Genomic DNA, 19,647 nt, shown 5'->3' with positions numbered 1-19,647 from the left:
AGACTGATAATTCCTACATTTCTCTGACTGCTTAGATATGACGATAAACACCAACCTCAAAGTTTATTTTGCCTTTTAAGTTCCCAAGTCATATCATCAGTTAATTCTTCACTGTATCCTTATACTGAAAACATATTAAGATTTATTATAATAGACACAATAAATAATGTTATATCACCTTCTTTTATTGTTGTTGTTTATCCCTACTGGGTAGTGCAAAATCTTTATGACATTTATGTCAGAACTTATTGTAATCCTATGTTTCAGTTGCAGTGAAAGTTTGATACTTCCTAAAGAGGATATCCTAAGAATATTTCTATCTGTGAGGTGAAAGTTGAAAATGGCAGTATCTCCCAGGAAAACAGGTTATTCATAGGAAATATCTTAAGATATCAAATATAACTAAGAAAATTATAATACCTCTGGATTTTTTTTCTAGATCTTAATATGTGTATCCACAATTCTGGTATCAACTCAATATGAAACACCCAACTTAATTTTGTGCATGATTTTCATACCTTCCTTCACTTTGCTGGGATATATCATGTTTTTGATCCAGGTAAGCAGTGATACCTACTGTGTCTCTGGTCTTGACCTTGTAGCCTATTAATAAAATCCTTACCCATTGTTGGAACAGGTGCATTTATAAAATTTTGAAGTTATTCAATGCTGATAAATTCTAAAAATAAGATTTTAAAGCTGTATAAAATTGAAAGCTGTCCAATTTGCTGAGATCACTACTCATACTAGCAGGAAGAGGGTCAATCCATGCAGAAATGCAGCAGGAAGCCCAACCATGGTTTATGAATTCCAGAGGAGATACTGAGACAAGACTAAAACTTTTTCCATTGCTATAAAACATGCTCTCTTGTGGTGAATCAATCTTGCCAGGGGATAGAAGTTTTTCATTTCAATGTTGATCAATGTCTAAAATCTTGTTGGGCTTATTGATTGCATACTGCTTAGCATCAATAAATTGCTTTTGGAGTGTATGACTTGCAAGTGAAGGAAAGAAAACATGATTCTATTAACCACTTCTGACGGAAACTAAAGACCACTGAGAATTTTGGGGAACTGTGGACAAATCTTGCCTAATTCATAGTTCTGTACTTTGTCACTCCCACTAAAAAGAAAGTTGGAAATCCCTGTTACATACAATTGGAAAATAAACAGTGTTGGAAGTCATAACTAAAGAAAGATGTCAGGTCATCAGTAGACTTTAGCATCAGAAAACAACTCTTCTTATCTCAATTCATGGAATACCTACTGTTGTCCCATAGAACGTCAAGTACAATTACAACGTGGTTGTATTTAATGTGTAAGTTTTATATTTATAGAGAAACTTGCATTTAACTCTTGGTGTGTTTTTTTTCAGTTCTCCTTGATGTATATGAGAAACTTGGACAGTCTGGACAGCAGAATAAATGAAGTCAATAAAACCATTCTTTTAACAACCTTAATAGTAAGAAACATTTTCTGCCTAAATATATATATGTTGCATAAGATTCATAGCCTGTGAAATCTTATTCAAGGTATGCCAAATTTAAATGTCTTAAAATACCCACTCTTCCTATATTTTCCATTCCAATATAATGGTAGTAAAAACTAAAGATATTTTTAAAATAGAGTCACAGATAATATAATACATACTAGAACATTTAAAGGCTTGGTTGCTATTATTGTGATAGACATTGTTGATATGCATCCAAAGACAATTTGAGGCAGTATGCAAGAAATGCAGCATACGGTGTATGACTCAAAATCAAGTAAATATGTATTAACAACTAATTTGAATAATGAGGAGGAAAGGAGAGAAATTAAATGAAATTTTATAGTGGGGAAAGATAATGAAACAAAATATAAATGTTATTTCTGTCTATTATGGTAAATGAGACAGAAGGAGGAAACATATTCTTGTTTGCACACCTCTTGTTTCCTCTTTAATAGCAGAACAGCAGTTTATCAAGGAAGAAACCTCTAAATTTGTTTTGATTCATAAACTTTTATACATTTTTATCTGGGTCTTTGTATAATGAATGTATATCTTTCCTGTTTTGTAAATACCTGCAGAGATGTCCCATATATAGTCATTTTAATTGACCATTGAATTCTAAAGGCATACAGTTGTCCAACTGGGGAATATGTTCATTTAAGTATGCAACTCTGACACAGCAAACAAACCCTGGAACCTTCAAGACTTAATATGGATTTTTCAAATAAATTCTATTGTATATTTGGCTGCCCACCTCCATTTGGTGGCTATGCTTTTTGAAACCCCTCAATCTTCAGGGTTGCCTCTGCAGTGGAAGAAAAGGTTAGAACATTAGACAAGATGGGACTCCAAAAACCTCATGGAAAAATGGAACTAAAAGTTGAAAATAAAAAAATATAAATTTTGGCCAGGCGCGGTGGCTCACGCCTGTAATCCCAGCAATTTGGGAAGCTGAGAAGGGTGGATCACCTGAGGCCAGGAGTTCAAGACCAGCCTGGGCAACATGGTGAAACCCCATCTCTACTAAAAATACAAAAATTAGCTGGGTGTGGTGGCACGTGCCTGTAATTCCAGCTACTCGGGAGGCTGAGGCAGGAGAATCGCTTGAGCCCAGGAGGTGGAGGTTGCAGTGAGCTGAGATTATGCCATTGCACTCCAGCCTGGGCAAGAGAGAAAGACGCCGTCTCAAATACAGACATATATATATACACACACACATATATACACATACACATATATACATACATATATATAAATACATATATATGTATATATGTAATTTTTTCAACATAAACTCCATCAAAGTCAGGACACTTTTGTAAGCAATGATACCAATCATTTAGTCCATTCCTACAAAATTGAGGATCCTAGGAATTTAACCTTGTCATTGAAGTATTTTTTACATTACTAACTGAACAAAAATGGGTGCCATTTACATATATTTTAAGATTAGGAAACAAAAAGAATTCAGAAGGAGCCAAATCAGAACTGTAGGTGGATACCCCTCAATAATTTCCCAAAGGAACTCTCACAGAATTGCCCTTGTTTGATGAGAAATGAGCAGGAATGTTGCCATGATGGAGAAGGACCTTCTAGTAAAGATTTCCTGGATATTTGTCTAACTTTCTCAAAACACTCTCATAATAAGCAGATGTTATCATTCTTTGTCCCTGCAGAAAATCAACAAACAAAATGCCCTAAGCATCCAAAAAACTGTTGCCATGACCTTTGCTCTTGACTAATTCACTTTTGCTTTAACTGGACTCACTTCCACCTTTTGGTAGCCATTGTTTTGATTGTGATTTGTCTTCAGAATCATACTGGTAAAGCCATGTTTTATTTTCTGTAAACAATTATTTTAAAAAAAATGCTTCAGAATATCGATCCCATGTGTTTAAAATCTCCATTGAATGCTCTGCTCTTGTCTGCTGCTAACCCACACACAGTTTAGGCCCGCACTGAGTAGAAAGTTTGATTAACTTTAATTTTTCAGTCAGAATTATGTGAGTTGAATCAGTTGAGATGTCTATGATGTTGACTATTGTTTCTGCTGTTAATTGTCAGTCCTCTTCAATTAGGAGATGAACGAGATAAATTTTTTCCTCTCAAATTGATGTAGATGGTCTGCTGCTATAGGACTTATTTTCAATATTGTCTTGTTCTTTCTTAAAACCTCTTAACCATTTGTAAGTTGCGAATTTCTTTGGGCCATTGCCCTCATAAACTTCTTTACATCATCGATGATTTGGCCATTCTTCCTTCCAAGCTTCTCCATACATTTGATGTTTGTTCTTGCTTCAGTTTTAGCAGAATTCATGTTCTGATAAGGGCTCTTTTCAAATGAATGTACCCTTCTTAGTACCTCAAACCAGATCCTGTTCAAACATGTTATAAGAAGTTAGGATAAGTTTATTTTGTTGCCCCCCAAGTTTGAAATCCACACATAGATTTTTCATCATATGCATTTTTCATGATATTTTTGAAGTCCCCTCGTTTTAAGGGCCGGGCCTAGAAGCGGCTTTCGTCACATCCCACCACATTTTACTTCATGGCTACTTACCTATTTGCTTTTAGTCAGTGACCTGTGGTGGAAAAAAACAACTGCAGTTATTTTTTACATATAAGTTTTTCCAGCTTTTCAAATTATAGTAAAAAAAGTAACATAAAATTTACCATCCTTATGATTTTTAAACGTATAGTTCAGGTTTTTAAGCATATTCACATTGTTGTGAAAAGAATCTCCAGAATTTTTAGTCTTGTAAATCTGAAACTCTATAGCCATTAAACAATTTCCCTTTTCCCCTTTGCCCAAACCAGTAATCACCATTCTACTTTCTGTTTCTATGAATTTTACTACTTTATATATCTTATATACATGAAATCATAAAGTATCTGTCCTTTTTTGTGACTAGCTTATTTCACTCTGCATAACGTTCTCAAGGTTTATCCATGTTGAGATGTATGACAAGATTTCACTCCTTCTTAAGGTTGAATAATATTGAATTGTATATATATACCATAATTTTAAAAATCTATTCATTCTGTCAATGAACATTTTTATTGCTTCTACCTCTTGGCTATTGTGAAAAGCCAAGCTATGAACGTGGGTGTGTAAATCTCTCTTCAAGATGCTACTTTCAATTCTTTTGGATATATACCCAGAAGTGGGAGTGCTGAATTATATGATAGTTCTAGTTGTATTTTTTGAGGAATCTCCATACTGTTTTCCATAGCAATTGCCCCATTTTGCAGCCTCACCAACAGTGTACGAGATTTCCAATTTCTCCACATCCTTGCCAACATGTATTTTTTTATATAGTAGCCATCCTAATGGATGTGAGGTGGTATACCATTGTGGTTTTCATATGCATTTCATTGACCTTTAAAGTTGCCCATTTATATATCTTCGTTGGAGAAATATTTATACAAGTTATTTGCTTTTTTTAAATTTTTTAAAAAACTTTTTTAGTTTTTGGAGTCTTGCTCTGTCACCAGGCTGGAGTGCAGTGGCATGATCTTGTGTCTCTGCAACATCCATCTCCTGGGTTCAAGTGATTCTCCTGCCTCAGCCTCCTGAGTTGCTGGGACTATGGGTGCACGCCACCACACCCAGCTAATTGTTTTGTTTTTAGTAGAGAGGGGTTTCACCATGTTGGCCAGGATGGTCTCAATCTCCTGACTTCGTGATTCACCCGCCTCAGCCTCCCAAAGTGCTGGGATTGCAGGCATGAGCCACTGTGCCCGGCCATTATTTGCCCATTTTTAAATTGGGTTATTTGAATTTTTTGTTGTTGTTGAGTTGTAGGAGTTTAAAAAATTATTCTGAATATTAACTCCTTATCAGATATATGATTTGAAAATGTTTTCTTGTATTCTGTAGGTTATCTTTTCACCATGTCAGTTGTGTCCTTTGATGCACAGAAGATTTTAGTTTGGTGCAAACACATTTGCCTATTTTTAGTTTTGTTGTTTGTGTTTTTAGTGTCGTATTGAATAAATCGCTGTCTAGTCAAATTTTATGGAGTTTTTTTCTGCAAGTTTGATTTGTATATAATATAAGGCCCCCACTTCATTCTTTTACATATTGGCATTAGTTTTCTTAGCACTATTTGTTGAAGAGATTGTCTTTTTGCTATTGAGTGGTCTTAGCACCCTTGTTGAAGATTATTTGAGCATATATGGGAGGGTTTATTTCTGGGCTCTCTATTCTATTCTATTGGTCTATTTTAAAATAAAAGTTGTATAGCTGATTTATTTCTTTATTTTCTTGTCTCCCTTTTCAATGTAATGATGGCCGCACTAAGTCAATTTGGAACAACTTGGGGGTGATTTTATTTTGAAAAATTATTTTACTGGATATACAATTTTTGGATAAATTTTTTTCTTTCAGCTCTTTGAATACATCATTACACTTTCTCCTGGCCTCCATTGTTTCTGAAGAGAATAAATTGTATTGTTACTTCTCTTTGAGTGGTGAGTCCTCTCCCCCTTCCTGTTTTCTCTGCCTTTGATTTTCAGCAATCTGACTGTTTTACCTAGATATGGAACTTGTAATTATCCTACCTATGATGTGTTAAGCTCCTTGAACGTATATATAAATTTTTTTTTTTTTTTTTTTAAGCAGAGTCTCGCTCTGTCCCCCAGGCTGGAGTGCAGCGGCGCAATCTCGGCTCACTGCAAGCTCCGCCTCCCGGGTTCACACCATTCTCCTGCCTCAGCCTCCTGACTAGCTGGGACTACAGGGGCCCGCCACAGCGCCTGGCTAATTTTTTGTATTTTTAGTAGAGACGGGGTTTCACCGTGGTCTCGATCTCCTGACCTTGTGATCCGCCCGCCTCGGCCTCCCAAAGTGCTGGGATTACAGGCGTGAGCCACCGCGCCTGGCTTATATAAATATTTTTTAAAATAAATTTTGGAAGCTTTGGGGCCATCATTTCTTAAAAACGTTTTTCTGTTCTTTCTCTCTCCCCTATATTTTTGGAACTCCTATTACATATATTTGGTATGCTTGATAATCTTTGAGGCTCTGTTTATTTATAGTTCATCATTTTTCTGTCTGTTCTTCAGATCAATTATATGATAGAAAGTCTGTATTTGAGTTATATTTTACTTTAATTTTTGAAATATGACTTCAGTGAATGTACAGTAGCTTTTGTACATCTTTGATAACACTCAAAAACACTTTCTATTAACTGATTTTTTTTTTTCTGAATGTGGGCTACCCTTTTCTGTTTCATAATTTTTGCTGTTTCTTAAAGTTCTTAAATGTTTAATCCTCTGGATATATTTTATCTTTTGTTTTTAGATATAGACTAATCTTCATTTTTTAAGTTTTTCCAAAAAAGGGCATTTAGTTATCTCAATGCCATTTATGAATACTCCATTTTATGTCTTATAACATGAAATGACATCTTTATCAGCATTACATTTGCTTGTATTTATGGACTGATTGTGTTGATATTCTCCCCATTGATCCATTTGTTTACATCAGTGTCAGGAATACATTGTTTTAATTATAGTAGGTTTATATATTTTGCTCAATTCAAAATGATACGTATGTCCTATCATCAATAGGATTAATTTTTCAAAACTTTTCTATTTTCCTACTCAATTTTATTGATGAAAATTAGAATGCAGTCAAGTGCCAGAAACTGGTATGTAGACTTTTATGGACATTATTGTTAATGTTTATTTTGCTAGAACAGTATTTGTGAGTTGAAAATATTTATGTTTAAAGGTTTATCTGCATTTAAGGTTTATTTTATATACTTTAATATTTTATTTGATATTTTTACTTTATTTCTGTTTTGTGTATATTCAGTTACATTTATTTATGTATTTATTTGTTTGCCATAAATTTTTTTTTTTCCCAGTGCACATTCTAGGTAGGTTTCTATACAAAAATATAAAATTCTTGTACAATTATCTTATATCAGTTTACCTTACTGAATTTTCTTATTTCCAATTTTTTTTTCAGATGCTTATCTTGCCTTTTCTTGTGAAACAACCATGTTATCATGAAATAATTATCTTTTTATTTTGAAAATATATACTGCATTATATATTCTTGCTTTGTGACATTGGCTTGAATCTCTAAAAATCATCCACTAATACTGTTGCAAGAAGACATCCTGCCGGGCGCGGTGGCTCACGCCTGTAATCCCAGCACTTTGGGAGGCCGAGGCGGGCGGATCACAAGGTCAGGAGATCGAGACCACGGTGAAACCCCGTCTCTACTAAAAATACAAAAAAAATTAGCCGGGCGCGGTTGTGGGCGCCTGTAGTCCCAGCTACTCGGGAGGCTGAGGCAGGAGAATGGCGTGAACCCGGGAGGCGGAGCTTGCAGTGAGCCGAGATCGCGTCACTGCACTCCAGCCTGGGTGACAGAGCGAGACTCCGTCTCAAAAAAAAAAAAAAAAAAAAAAAAAAGAAGACATCCTTACATTGTTTCTGATTTTACTGAGAATTTTCTTAGTGCTTAACCATTAGCATTATAGTAACTTTTAAAAATATAAACTATTTATCTCACTAAATCCCTCAATTCCTGGATTACTGAGAGCTTTTGTCTTTTGTTTGTTTCTAGTATTTATGAAGAATGAATCTAGAATCTTCTCAAAGCCTATGAGCCTCTGTTAAGAATGATCAATTTATTTTAAATAAAACCATTAAAAATTAATAAATTTTATTTTATATTCTGTAATGTTTAAGAAATCCGCCTCCCTAAGGTCAAGAAGATATTATTTTATATTATTTTCTAAAATATTTGTATTTCCCTTTCACATTTGTATCTTCAATCATCTAAAATTCATTTTTTTTTCCTGTGGGCTTGTTTTATTTCTATCTTTAAGGATGTCCAGTTGTCCCAGCAGTTGAGACAACTGTTTATTGAAAAATCTGTACCTTTCCCATTGATATAGCTACTTCTGTTCATATATCAGATACCTATATATGTAGAGTCTGTTTCTGGGATAACTATTCCATTTTGTTTGCTTTTGTCAAGTTCATAGGTACACTACCAGTCTGGTACCACGTTAAACCACGTTCTAGGCTTGAGGTTTTGTTTCGACCATCCAGTGATGTGAATTTGGGTTCCAAGTCTGTGTAAAAGCTGGCTTGTATTTCCACCTTCACTTTCTCTTTTCATGATGAGCACTCAAGGCAATGATGTTAGCAATATCCTGAGGGTTCTTTTCACCCCTCACTAAAAGTATAACCCTTTGAGGTCCATCCTTTATTAGAGAAAGAGTGACCTATCTACTCCTTGCTTGGGGAAGACTCTGTGCTTCAACAGTTTCTTCTGTCTTCTGCCCCTGGACATGGCATGAAAATGGAAGTTTGAGTATTTCAAGGATAAAGAGTAACTCTAGGACAAGATAGCTTTGGGGCTAACCCTATCTCCTGTATTCACTTAGATTTGGCTTAAAAAGTCCATATTATTTTATTAGCTATTCTATACTTTTTTAAAGTTTTAAAAAAATTAATGTGGAATTTTTAATTCCTTCTCAGTGGGAGGGTGAGTTTGAATAAACCTTTCTTCCACATGAGAAGTATTTTACAAGTTTTTTGTCAAATTTATAAGAAAATGATTGAATCTTCTGTGACAAAAAATGGACAAATATTGACCATTGAGTATGAGTGCCATCGTGATGCTAATTCTAATTATTTTTCTTTTCTTTTAGCCATACCTTCAGAGTCTTATTTTCCTTTTTGTCATAAGATGTCTGGAAATGAAGTATGGAAATGAAATAATGAATAAAGACCCAGTTTTCAGGTTGGGAAAATATTAATTGAAACCTGAATGTAATTTAAATGTTTAGTCTTTTTAAATTTGTAATTTCATTTATTTGTTTATTTATTTGTTTTTATTTTTGAAAATAGAGACAGGGTTTCAGGTTGGGAGAATACTAATTGAGATCTGAATGTAAAATATTTAATCTTTTTAAATTTATAATTTTATTTGTTTTTATTTTTGAAAGTAGAAACAGGATCTTGCTATATTGCTCAGATTGGTCTCAAATCCCTGGCCTCAAATAATCCTCCTGTCGTGATCTTAAATATTTAGTCTTTATTGCGGTACATTTAACATCAGTTTATTGAAATGGATTTACTACCCAACACTTGGCTAAGCACGTTGTACAGTGCTATTTTCAGAAAAAGAAAACAATTAGATTGGATGCAGGGATATTTAGTTTCTAAGTCATAGATTCTAGATTCTGATTTTAGGCAAGATGAGTTTTTGTCCTGTACATCTCTGTCAGTAGTGTTTAAGCATCAAAGCTTGCTTTTCTCCTGGTTATAGCCTTTATGGGTCCCTAAGGAGAAGGTACAGTAAAAACTGGTTCCATATAAAACCAATTAGAATGATCTTTTATGAGGAAAGTGGTCATGATCTGGCTGGTGACAGACTAAAAGACTCGTATGTCTACATTTGAGTGACTTAAAAGAACGAAGTGAAGGGACAGAGCCATTTGACAGATAGGATACAATGTTTTAAAGAGAAGAAATAGTCAAAGAAGATTTCAAGAGACTTGGCTACTGGAGGTGTTATTACTGCCAAGAAGAATCTTATAGGTAATAAATTAATCATGTGATAATCTTTTTAAAAAAGGATAATAGTTTAATTATAGGCGTTTACATTTTATTAACAGTTGTTGTAAGCCAAAATTGCATTTCTATGTTATTTTGTTTCTTCTGTAGAATCTCTCCACGGAGTAGAGAAACTCATCCCAATCCAGAAGAGCCCAAAGAAGAAGATGAAGATGTTCAAGCTGAAAGAGTCCAAGCAGCAAATACACTCACTACTCCAAACTTGACGGAGATGGACAACAGTGATTAGACCCTTAATAAAATGCTCAGATAGTTTGTGCTGTAGAATGGATGAGGTGTTGGTTTTTATTTTGAAAAGCTGCTTTTGTTTCTTTAATATTTCTATTTATAGCTTATATTCAAATTATTCTCTTTAAAAGTAACTACCCTGTTCTCATTCTTTTAATTTTTTCTTCTTCAGTTTTCTGTGAGTCTTAATCTTCCAGCTCCTCATTCATCAGTGTAATCAACAAGTTCTCTGATTTTTTAAATCAATTTTAACAAAATCGCACGTTTCTCAAGAATTGCAATTTCATTTTGTATTATAGTTTACTTGTAATATTAATAACTGAATAGCATATGAACAAGAACAAATGAATTTACAATGCATGGAAATCAATAAGGAATAAAGTAGGAATGAAATTAGTGGAAAGAGCAAGGATAGATGCTAGCATAATGCAAAGGGAATGTATTTGATTAGGAATTAATTTTATTAGTAGTTGATTAGCCCTTATTTATGAACATACATTTGGGCATTTTATTTGAAAAAAGAGGCTAAAGCTCTTCAGCCTGACATAAAATTTAGTTCGGTTTATAGACTAGGGAATGGAAAATAAAACATTAATTCATAAAGTATCTGAAATTTAACAGGGAAATCATGCTTTGTCATGTTTTTCAGGAGCCAGTTATAACTGCAAGCTGTTTACACAAGGAATATTATGACACAAAGAAAAGTTGCTTTTCAACAAGAAAGAAGAAAATAGCCATCAGAAATGTTTCCTTTTGTGTTAAAAAAGGTTTGAATAATTGCTTCTTTTATTATTATAATGTTTCTTATTCTCTAGATTTAAGACTATGAAGGGGACAACTTTTTAATTCTTTGAGGCTGTTCATATATCCTGGTTAATGTGTAATTATAAAAGTTCACATGTCAGCAGATAAGTCTTCTACTTCAAAATCATATCCCAATTCAAATGGCAAGAAACCCAATCTCGGATAAAGAAGACCCCAATTCTCTGTATTAATGTTGTAATACAGGAGATTTTTCAAGGTGCTAACTAAGCTTTTGTTTCAGAAATGTTATTTTGGGGTGGCCATGGTGGCTTGTGCCTCTAATCCCAGTGCTTTAGGAGGCTGAGACGGGAGGCTTGAGGCCAAGATTTCGAGACCAGCCTGGGTAACATAGTGAGACTCCATCTCTACAAAAAATTTTAAAATTAACTGGGTGTGGTGGTGCATGCATATAGTTCTAGCCAGCTGGGAGATTGATGCAGGAAGATCTCTTGAGCCCAGGAGATCGAGGGTGCAGCAGGCAATGATTATACCACTGCACTCCAGCCTAGGCGAAAGAGCAAGACTCTGTCTCTGAAAAAAAAAAGGCCTTTTGTTTCAAAATGTTTTGGAACCAACCAAGCAATTCTGGATTAGTCAACCTTGAAAATTCAAATACTGGCCGGACGCGGTGGCTCACGCCTGTAATCCCTGCACTTTGGGAGGCCGAGGCGGGTGGATCACAAGATCAGGAGATCGAGACCATCCTGGCTAAGACGGTGAAACCCCCTTTCTACTAAAAATACAAAAAATTAGCCGGGTGTGGTGGCGGACTACTGGATCACAGCTATTCGAGAGGCTGAGGCAGGAGAATGGTGTGAACCCGGGAGGCGGAGGTTGCAGTGAGCCGAGATCGCGCCACTGCGCTCCCAGTCTGGGCGACAGAGCCAGACTTTGTCTTTAAAAAAAAAAAAAAAAAAACCCTTTAAAAAATAAAAAAGAAGAGAAAATTCAAATATTGATGGTGACTCTTTCTTCCAGGTGAAGTTTTGGGATTACTAGGACACAATCGAGCTGGTAAAAGTACTTCCATCAAAATGATAACTGGATACACAAAGCCATGTGCAGGAGTGGTATGTGATATGTGAAGGAAATGTTATTTTAAATATTGATGACATCCTTCTATTATTCCTATCAGTAAATCAAATATCTTTTAAAAAAATAGATGAAATAATTTATAAAATTTCTCTTGTGTATTCAAAAAATATTGTAGCTTAATGGCCACTTCTATCTCCTTTAGTAGAAAGGGGATTGGAGCAAAAACCAAAGGTGGATCTGACATTCATTGTCTTCTGTAGGTGGTGTTACAAGACAGCAGAACATTGGTAAGGCAACAGCATGACAACAGTCTCAAGTTCTTGGGGAACTGCCCTCAGGAGAACTCACTGTGGCCCAAGCTTACAATGAAAGAGCACCTGGAGTTGTATGCAGCCGTGAAAGGACTGGGCAAAGAAGATGCTGCTCTTAGTATTTCACGGTACAGAGAGAAGTCTCACAATCTGTAGCTGGAGGAAGGGAAAAATATGTCATTTCTTCATTGTATATAAAAAGGAAATTATAAACAGTGTCTTTAAATTTTCATGCAAATAAAATGATCGAACTACCTGCATAAGAACCAAATCATAAGATTTAGCATGTATGAAAATGTTAAGGAAGCTTAAATTTACTATCTAGAATAACAGTGCTTAGAGTTTCCTATAGTTGTTTTGGATAGGTCCATTTGCCATATACTTCATGTATAATCACACTGTTTTTTGTCAGATTGGTGGAAGCTCTCAAGCTCCAGGAGCAACTTAAGGTTCCCGTGAAAACTCTATCAGAGGGAATAAAGAGAAAGGTATGGGCCGGGCTCGGGGTTGCTCTGTGCACCCTTGGCTGGGTGCCCATGGGCTGTTCCTCCCATTGCAGCTGTGCTTTGTGCTGAGCATCCTGGGGAACCCATCAGTGGTGCTTCTAGACGAGCCATTTACTGGGATGGACCCCGAGGGGCAGCAGCAAATGTGGTAAGGAGAGCGAATATTAAGTGTCAGAGTCAATAGAATACATCTAGGTTTTTATTTTATTTTTTGTATGTTTCTTTGTTACATTTTGCTCCATTAACCTTTGACAGGCACATCTTCTATTTTGTAATTCAGTGAAACCTAATACAGCATTCAAAATTCCTCCAGGAAGGAAAAAATAGATATTTTAAGACCAAATAGACTCTTGATTATGTTTGTTTGGATTTTTCTTCTCTTATTCCTCTTCCCCCTGTCTTTTTATTTTTCCATTTCATTTTTCAATTATTGAAAGTCACATAGTGTGATGTTTCTCTATTTTTTACTCCAACTTTTCTACTTTTCTTCTCCAATAGTGCATTATTTTACCAATACTCTTCTTTTTATGAAGCCTATTAATATGGTACTATCATTAGGTAATGTAGCACAATTTTTGTTCTTTTTCTCTATGGCAAGGATTTTCTCTCGTAGCCTTATTTATCTATTTATTTATTTGTTATTTTATTGTATTACTTGACACAGAGTCTTGCTCCATCTCCCAGGCTGGAATGCAGTGGTGTGATCACAGCTCACTGCAGCCTCAACCTTCTGGGCTTAAGCGATCCACTCGTCGCAGCCTCTCAAGTAGCTGGGACCACAGGCGTGTGCCACCATGCCTGGCTTATTTTTAAATTTTTTGTGGAGATGGGGTTTCACCATTTTGCACAGGCTTCTTGCATCCAAACATAACATCTTCTCTTTAGATTTCCTGCTTTTTTCTATTTATCTATTTTCCCAAATTACTTTCTAAATGTAAACAATCCCTTACTTTATCTTTAGGCAGATACTTCAGGCTACCGTTAAAAACAAGGAGAGGGGCGCCCTCTTGACCACCCATTACATGTCGGAGGCTGAGGCTGTGTGTGACCGTGTGGCCATCATGGTTTCAGGAACGCTAAGGTGGGTGCCTGTCCTGAGCCAGCATGAGACTAACATGTTCTTATAGAGAGAGTTTCAGTTTGCTATGAACAGCTGATGCTCTACAGCTCCCTAACCTATAATTAAACACCTTCCTCTACAGTGAGAACCAAGGAATAAATTAAGAGACAAGTATTTTTTCTTTATTTCCCCTGAACTAGGTGTATTGGTTCCATTCAACATCTGAAAAACAAGTTTGGTAAAGATTATTTGCTAGAAATAAAAATGAAAGAACCTACTCAGGTGAAAGCTCTCCACACAGAGATTTTGAAGCTTTTCCCACAGGCTGCTCGGCAGGAAAGGTAAAAGATGTTTTTGGTTTGAGTGACAAGTATGAGTGTTTTCCAGTATTAGCATCAATTAGTTTTGTGCTAGTCTAAACAGGAAGAGAAAGGCAGAGTGGACTTATTCATTACATAACGAGCTGTTTGAGGATTGCTAGGATGCATTACAAAAACTAAACAGTTATTTTTAGTGAGTGTTGTAGACCTCAGAAAAGGTGAATGTTGTGTGTGTGTGTGCATTCATATGTATGTGTGTAAATGGTGGAATGGCTTGGAGATTAAGAACAAAGTTCAGACAAATTAAACTATCAACTTTTAAATGATTTTTAAAAAATAAACAATGAAAACAATGCTTTCACCTACAGGATTTTGCTGAATATAAATCACATCGAAAGTTCCATAACACAGACTTCCATGCTTGAGAAGGATTGACTCTATCCTATATTATTCAGTTATAAATCAGTTGATCCTCCCAATGTTTCTTTTAAAGTTGTATGTGGTCAGCCATGGGTTACAAGTAATGATAATCAAATCTTTGTGAATAGCAGAATAAGGCTGAATTTAATTGAAAGATGAACAGAATTTTCTTGTATACCATTTCTATTCATTTATTTTTATAATATTTATTATATTTATTGAACACCTATTATCTGCTGCAGGCTATGTATTGAATAGTCAACAAAATAGACAAGGTTCTTCTCTTTTGGAGCTGAGGATATTAAGCAAATGAAGATACAAATAAATGAGGATATGACATTGAAGTAGGGCTTTAAGACTGAGCAGGGTTCGGTCAGCTGAAAAGTGGGAGTAACAGACACTGTTTCCAGGAAACAGCTCGTTTAAAGAACTTAGGTCAAGAATGAATTCTACAAATGTGAAGGATGAAACAAAAGCTCATATAGTTGATGTGTAAAGGGATATTCAAGTGGAGATGACAAAATACAGAGATGTAGACCTGTGGCTCACAAGAGGAGGAAGAGGTCGTTGAGATCCAGCCTGGCAACAAACAAAGTGGGGGATTTTTTAACCATATAGAAGACCACTAAACTAGGAGAATGTTGAGGCCAACAAGAGAGATAGGAAGTCAAGAGGGTCTAGGATGAACCCCAGGAGCTCTCAGCTTTGAGATGGGATTGAGGAAGAAAATAAATCCTCCTGTGTGGACAGTACCACCGCAACCATACCAACAAATACTGAGGATTATCTAGAACAGCACTGGCCAGTAGAATTTTTGGAATAATGAAAATGTCCTATCTGTGCTGTCCAGGATGGTAGTCAATACACATATGTAGCTACTGAGTACTTCAGATGTGGCTAGTGTGAATGAGGAGTTGAATTTTCAATTTTATTTATTTTAATTACTTTAAATGTAAATAGCCACATGGAGTTAATAGCTACTCTATTAAGCAGTGCAGGCCTAGAGAATTAGAAGGAAAATAATAAGTGTGGTTGTCTCAGAAGCTAAGAGAGAAAGAGTAGGTTTGTTTTAAGGAGGGTGTGTACAATTTTATATAATGCTTTTGAGAAATCTGCAGAATGAGGATTGAAGAGTGTTTATTGGATTGTGCACATGAAAGGGGGTCTGAAGGTCAAGAAAGAATTTTTTTTTAGCAGGAGAGGGTTCAACATATTTTAATTCTTATAGGAGAGATTGAAAATTAAATCTCAATCTCTCCTATGAGAGAAGGGAAAGTAACACAAATGTTCTAGAAAGGTTGCTTTTTGAGAGTAAGAAATATAGCACAATAAGAAAGTGCAGGCTGAGTGGGAAAGATTCTTGATCAAAGCCATTTCTCAGAATTTATCTTCAACATAAAATTAGAAGCAACTAGATGTTTGTTGTTATAACATTTTTTATGGTTGAATATGTTATTTCACATCGATTCATGCTGTATCAAGTGAGACATTTTTATTTAAAGAACACTTTGAAAAATTATTTTACTTTGCCTGTTAATTCCTCCCCAGTGTTATCACACTGGAACTCAGTGATCAATCTCACTCTTCTTCCTGACAGATATTCCTCTTTTATGGCGTATAAGTTACCTGTGGAGGATGTCCACCCTCTGTCTCGGGCCTTTTTCAAATTAGAGGCAGGTAAGTTTGGATATATATAAATAAGACTTTGTGTATTGTTTGCATTATTTTTATGTCAAATATAGACTATGTAATTTCAAGTAGAACAATTAAATAGTCAATCAAAACTTGAAAAATCCCTACCAGGATAGTCATAACAGTCTCAAAGGAAGTGAAGTGGTGGTCCTAGATGTGGGTTTGCTCCACCTGATTCTTCCTGTGCTGACCAGGAAGCCCAGCCACAAGTCAGTCAGGTTACTCCATCCTGCAGGATTGAATTGGGGTACCAGGGCTGTTTCTTACCATGACAACAGTGCATAGAATTGAAGGATAATTATGAGAATGTTGTCCCAAAGAATACCAAGAGGAGCTTTTGGGATCTCTATGTTTCTAAAAGCCAAGGTCCCAGGAGCAAATGTACAGGGGTAACAATTGGAGGACTGAGTGAAGGTCAGCAAAAGAAAACACAGAAGGGTGAGGTGTAACAAGTCACAATTGAGGCGGGGCTTCTGAACTAGTTCCAGAAACACTGCATATTTATGGCTATTGATGCAGAATGTACAAATGTGGGGTTTGTTAAAAGGGAGCCAGCATGGAGTAGACTCCTCTATAGATTTATAAATATAGAATAAGTTATTCTCGACAGCTGATTTGGAGTCCAAAGCATACATGTAAAGAATCAAAAGGATAATACTAAAATAGGACACAAGGAGCTTTTTAGAGAGAGTTTATAGGAAACTGAATATGTTCATGCATGGCTATCTTTTATTAGCCATATCAGCACTCTTGTTTAATTTATCCTTCAAGGAAATGTAATTATTTGGCCTGTATCTTACACTATCTAAACAATTTGAAGTTATTGTCTCTGTTGTATGACTTTACAAACACTTGGTGAAAAATATATAAGCCACTAATGTCAGTCTCTTTAAATGCAGTGAAACAGACCTTCAACCTGGAGGAATACAGCTTCTCTCAGGCTACCTTGGAGCAGGTGGGTTTTCATTGAACAAGTGAGCACCATCCAGATAACCTCTGTGTAAATCAGTCTTTCAGAAACACCCTGACTTTTTTGTATCTTTTTTATTTTCTCTTACTTAGGTATTCTTAGAACTCTGTAAAGAGCAGGAGATGGGAAATGTTGATGATAAAATTGATACAACAGTTCAATGGAAACTTCTCCCACAGGAAGACCCTTAAAACGAAGAACCTCCTAACATTCAATTTTAGGTCCCACTACATTGTTAGTTTCCATAATTCTACAAGAATGTTTCCTTTTACTTCAGTTAACAAAAGAAAATATTCAATAGTTTAAACATTCAGTAATGATTGAAGTTTTCATTTTTAAAAGGTTTAGGATGAAGGAAACAAGGAAATATAGGGAAAAGCAGTAGAAAAAATTAACAAAATCAGACATGTTATTCCTCTCCAACGTGGTCTATTTTGGGCTTAAAAATAATTTAAAAATCATGTAATATTAGGTTGGTTTTTGGTTATCATCAATAAAGCTAACACTGAGCACATTTTACAAATAAAAATATGAGTTTTTTTAGCCTGAACTTCAAATGTATTAGCTATTTTTAAACATTAGTTACTCAGATTCTAATTAATGTGACATTGACTATAAGAAGATCTGATGAAATGGCACAACATAACATTAAAATGACATATTCTGATTATAAAATAAATACATGTGAATTTTAGTACATATTGAAATTATATGGAAGAAGATAACCATAATCTGTAAGAAAGTACCACAGTTAATATTTTATTTAGCCAACTTATATTCAATGTATTTTTTATGAGTCCTTTTTCAAAGGTAATATCAGTAGGCATAGTCATTTTCTGTATCTTTTCACCTCACAGTTCACGAACATTTCCCATGTCATTATAACACTTTTGTGTTATATAATTGCTGCATTAATGTTAGAGCTGTAGTGATGTAATACCAGAGTTATTAAGTTTGGGTTATATGCAGATTTACTTCTTAGAAATAAAACTTTGATGGACTTTTCTTATGTTTTGTTTACTACAGTCTTAAGGTAAGTGGTTCAGATATCAACTGATGGTTCTCTCTCTTCTGTAAGATTCATATTATTCTCTGACCTGTAGAAAAAGTTATTATCCATCTGTTGTCGTTTGGGTATTTGACCCTCTGAATCTCTTGTTGAAATTTGATTCCCAGTGTTGGAGGTGGGGCCCAGTGGGAGGTGTTTGGGTCATAGGAGAATGTATCCCTCATGAATTGCTTGGTGCTGTCCTTGCAATTATGAGTGAGTTCTCACTCTGTTAGTTCTCAGGGGAACTGGTAGTTAAAAAGAGCCCGGCATCTCCTTCTCCCTCTCTCTGTCTCTCTCACCATGTGATCTTTGCACATGCTGGCCCCACTTCACCTCTGACAAGTCGAAGCAGTGTGAGGCCTCACCAGATGTAGATGTTGGCACCACGCTTCTTGTACAACCTGTGGTTTCAGAATCCCAACTGAAAGAGTCAGCCTAAAAGTGTCCTGTGAAACACCTAGGAAGATAGGACGTAAGGCAAGCAACAACTTCAGTGGAAAATGTGTCTTGTTCCAAAGCGACAGGAGGACCACTGCCACAGAAACCACCCTAAAGTCAGAAGTGGCGGTAAGAAGATAGGCCTGGTGAAAGCAGAGCTGACATGCGGTTGCTGACTTTCACATGCTTCCAACAAGCAGCGTTTGCAGCAGAGCAATAAGAAACATTGATTGGATGAATACAGAAGCAAATGAATCAGAAAATTTAGCAGGATTGTGTTGGATTGGGTAAAAAAAAAAAAAAAAAAATTAAAAAAAAAAAACCTGTTGCAAATAAAATGAATATACATTTTTTGCCCATAAAGTCTTAGTGTCTCAATCCATTTAATTTTTTTTATTGTGGCAAAGATATAATAAAACAAAATTTGCTTGAAATAAATCAGACACAGAAGGAAAAATATTGTATGCTTACACTCATATGGAATATCTATTTATAGATTAGGCACATTCCCTGAGGCAGAAAGAAATTAAAGATTACTAGTGGCTCGGGGGAGGAGAGAGTGGGAGTTATCACTTAATGGTTACAGAATTCCTGTTTGGGTTGACGAACAATTTGAGAACTAGGCAGTGGCGATGGTTGCACAATTTTGTGAATGCAATTAATGTCACTGAATTGTACACTTAAAAATTGTCAAAGTGGATAATTCATTTAAT

At 35.5% G+C, this 19,647-nt stretch overlaps 1 protein-coding gene across 1 annotated transcript in view; it reads left to right on the top strand.

Moving 5' to 3' along the window:
* Nucleotides 1–19,272, top strand: part of LOC105469058 (ATP binding cassette subfamily A member 10) — a 95,665-nt gene extending 76,393 nt beyond the window's left edge. Inside the window, 14 exon segments of the mRNA XM_071083513.1 lie at nt 440–559; nt 1,376–1,462; nt 9,172–9,263; nt 10,190–10,308; nt 10,975–11,094; nt 12,110–12,201; nt 12,427–12,605; nt 12,890–12,965; nt 13,037–13,131; nt 13,945–14,064; nt 14,244–14,384; nt 16,381–16,460; nt 17,375–17,430; nt 17,538–19,272. Of these exon segments, the coding sequence (XP_070939614.1) occupies nt 440–559; nt 1,376–1,462; nt 9,172–9,263; nt 10,190–10,308; nt 10,975–11,094; nt 12,110–12,201; nt 12,427–12,605; nt 12,890–12,965; nt 13,037–13,131; nt 13,945–14,064; nt 14,244–14,384; nt 16,381–16,460; nt 17,375–17,430; nt 17,538–17,636 (1,476 nt within the window). The 3' untranslated portion in view covers nt 17,637–19,272.
* Nucleotides 19,273–19,647: the final 375 nt, after the last annotated feature.

This window comes from Macaca nemestrina, chromosome 17 (genome assembly GCF_043159975.1).
Source record: "Macaca nemestrina isolate mMacNem1 chromosome 17, mMacNem.hap1, whole genome shotgun sequence".
NCBI classification, from domain to species: domain Eukaryota; kingdom Metazoa; phylum Chordata; class Mammalia; order Primates; family Cercopithecidae; genus Macaca; species Macaca nemestrina.
This window is presented reverse-complemented; position numbering and strand designations above follow the sequence as displayed.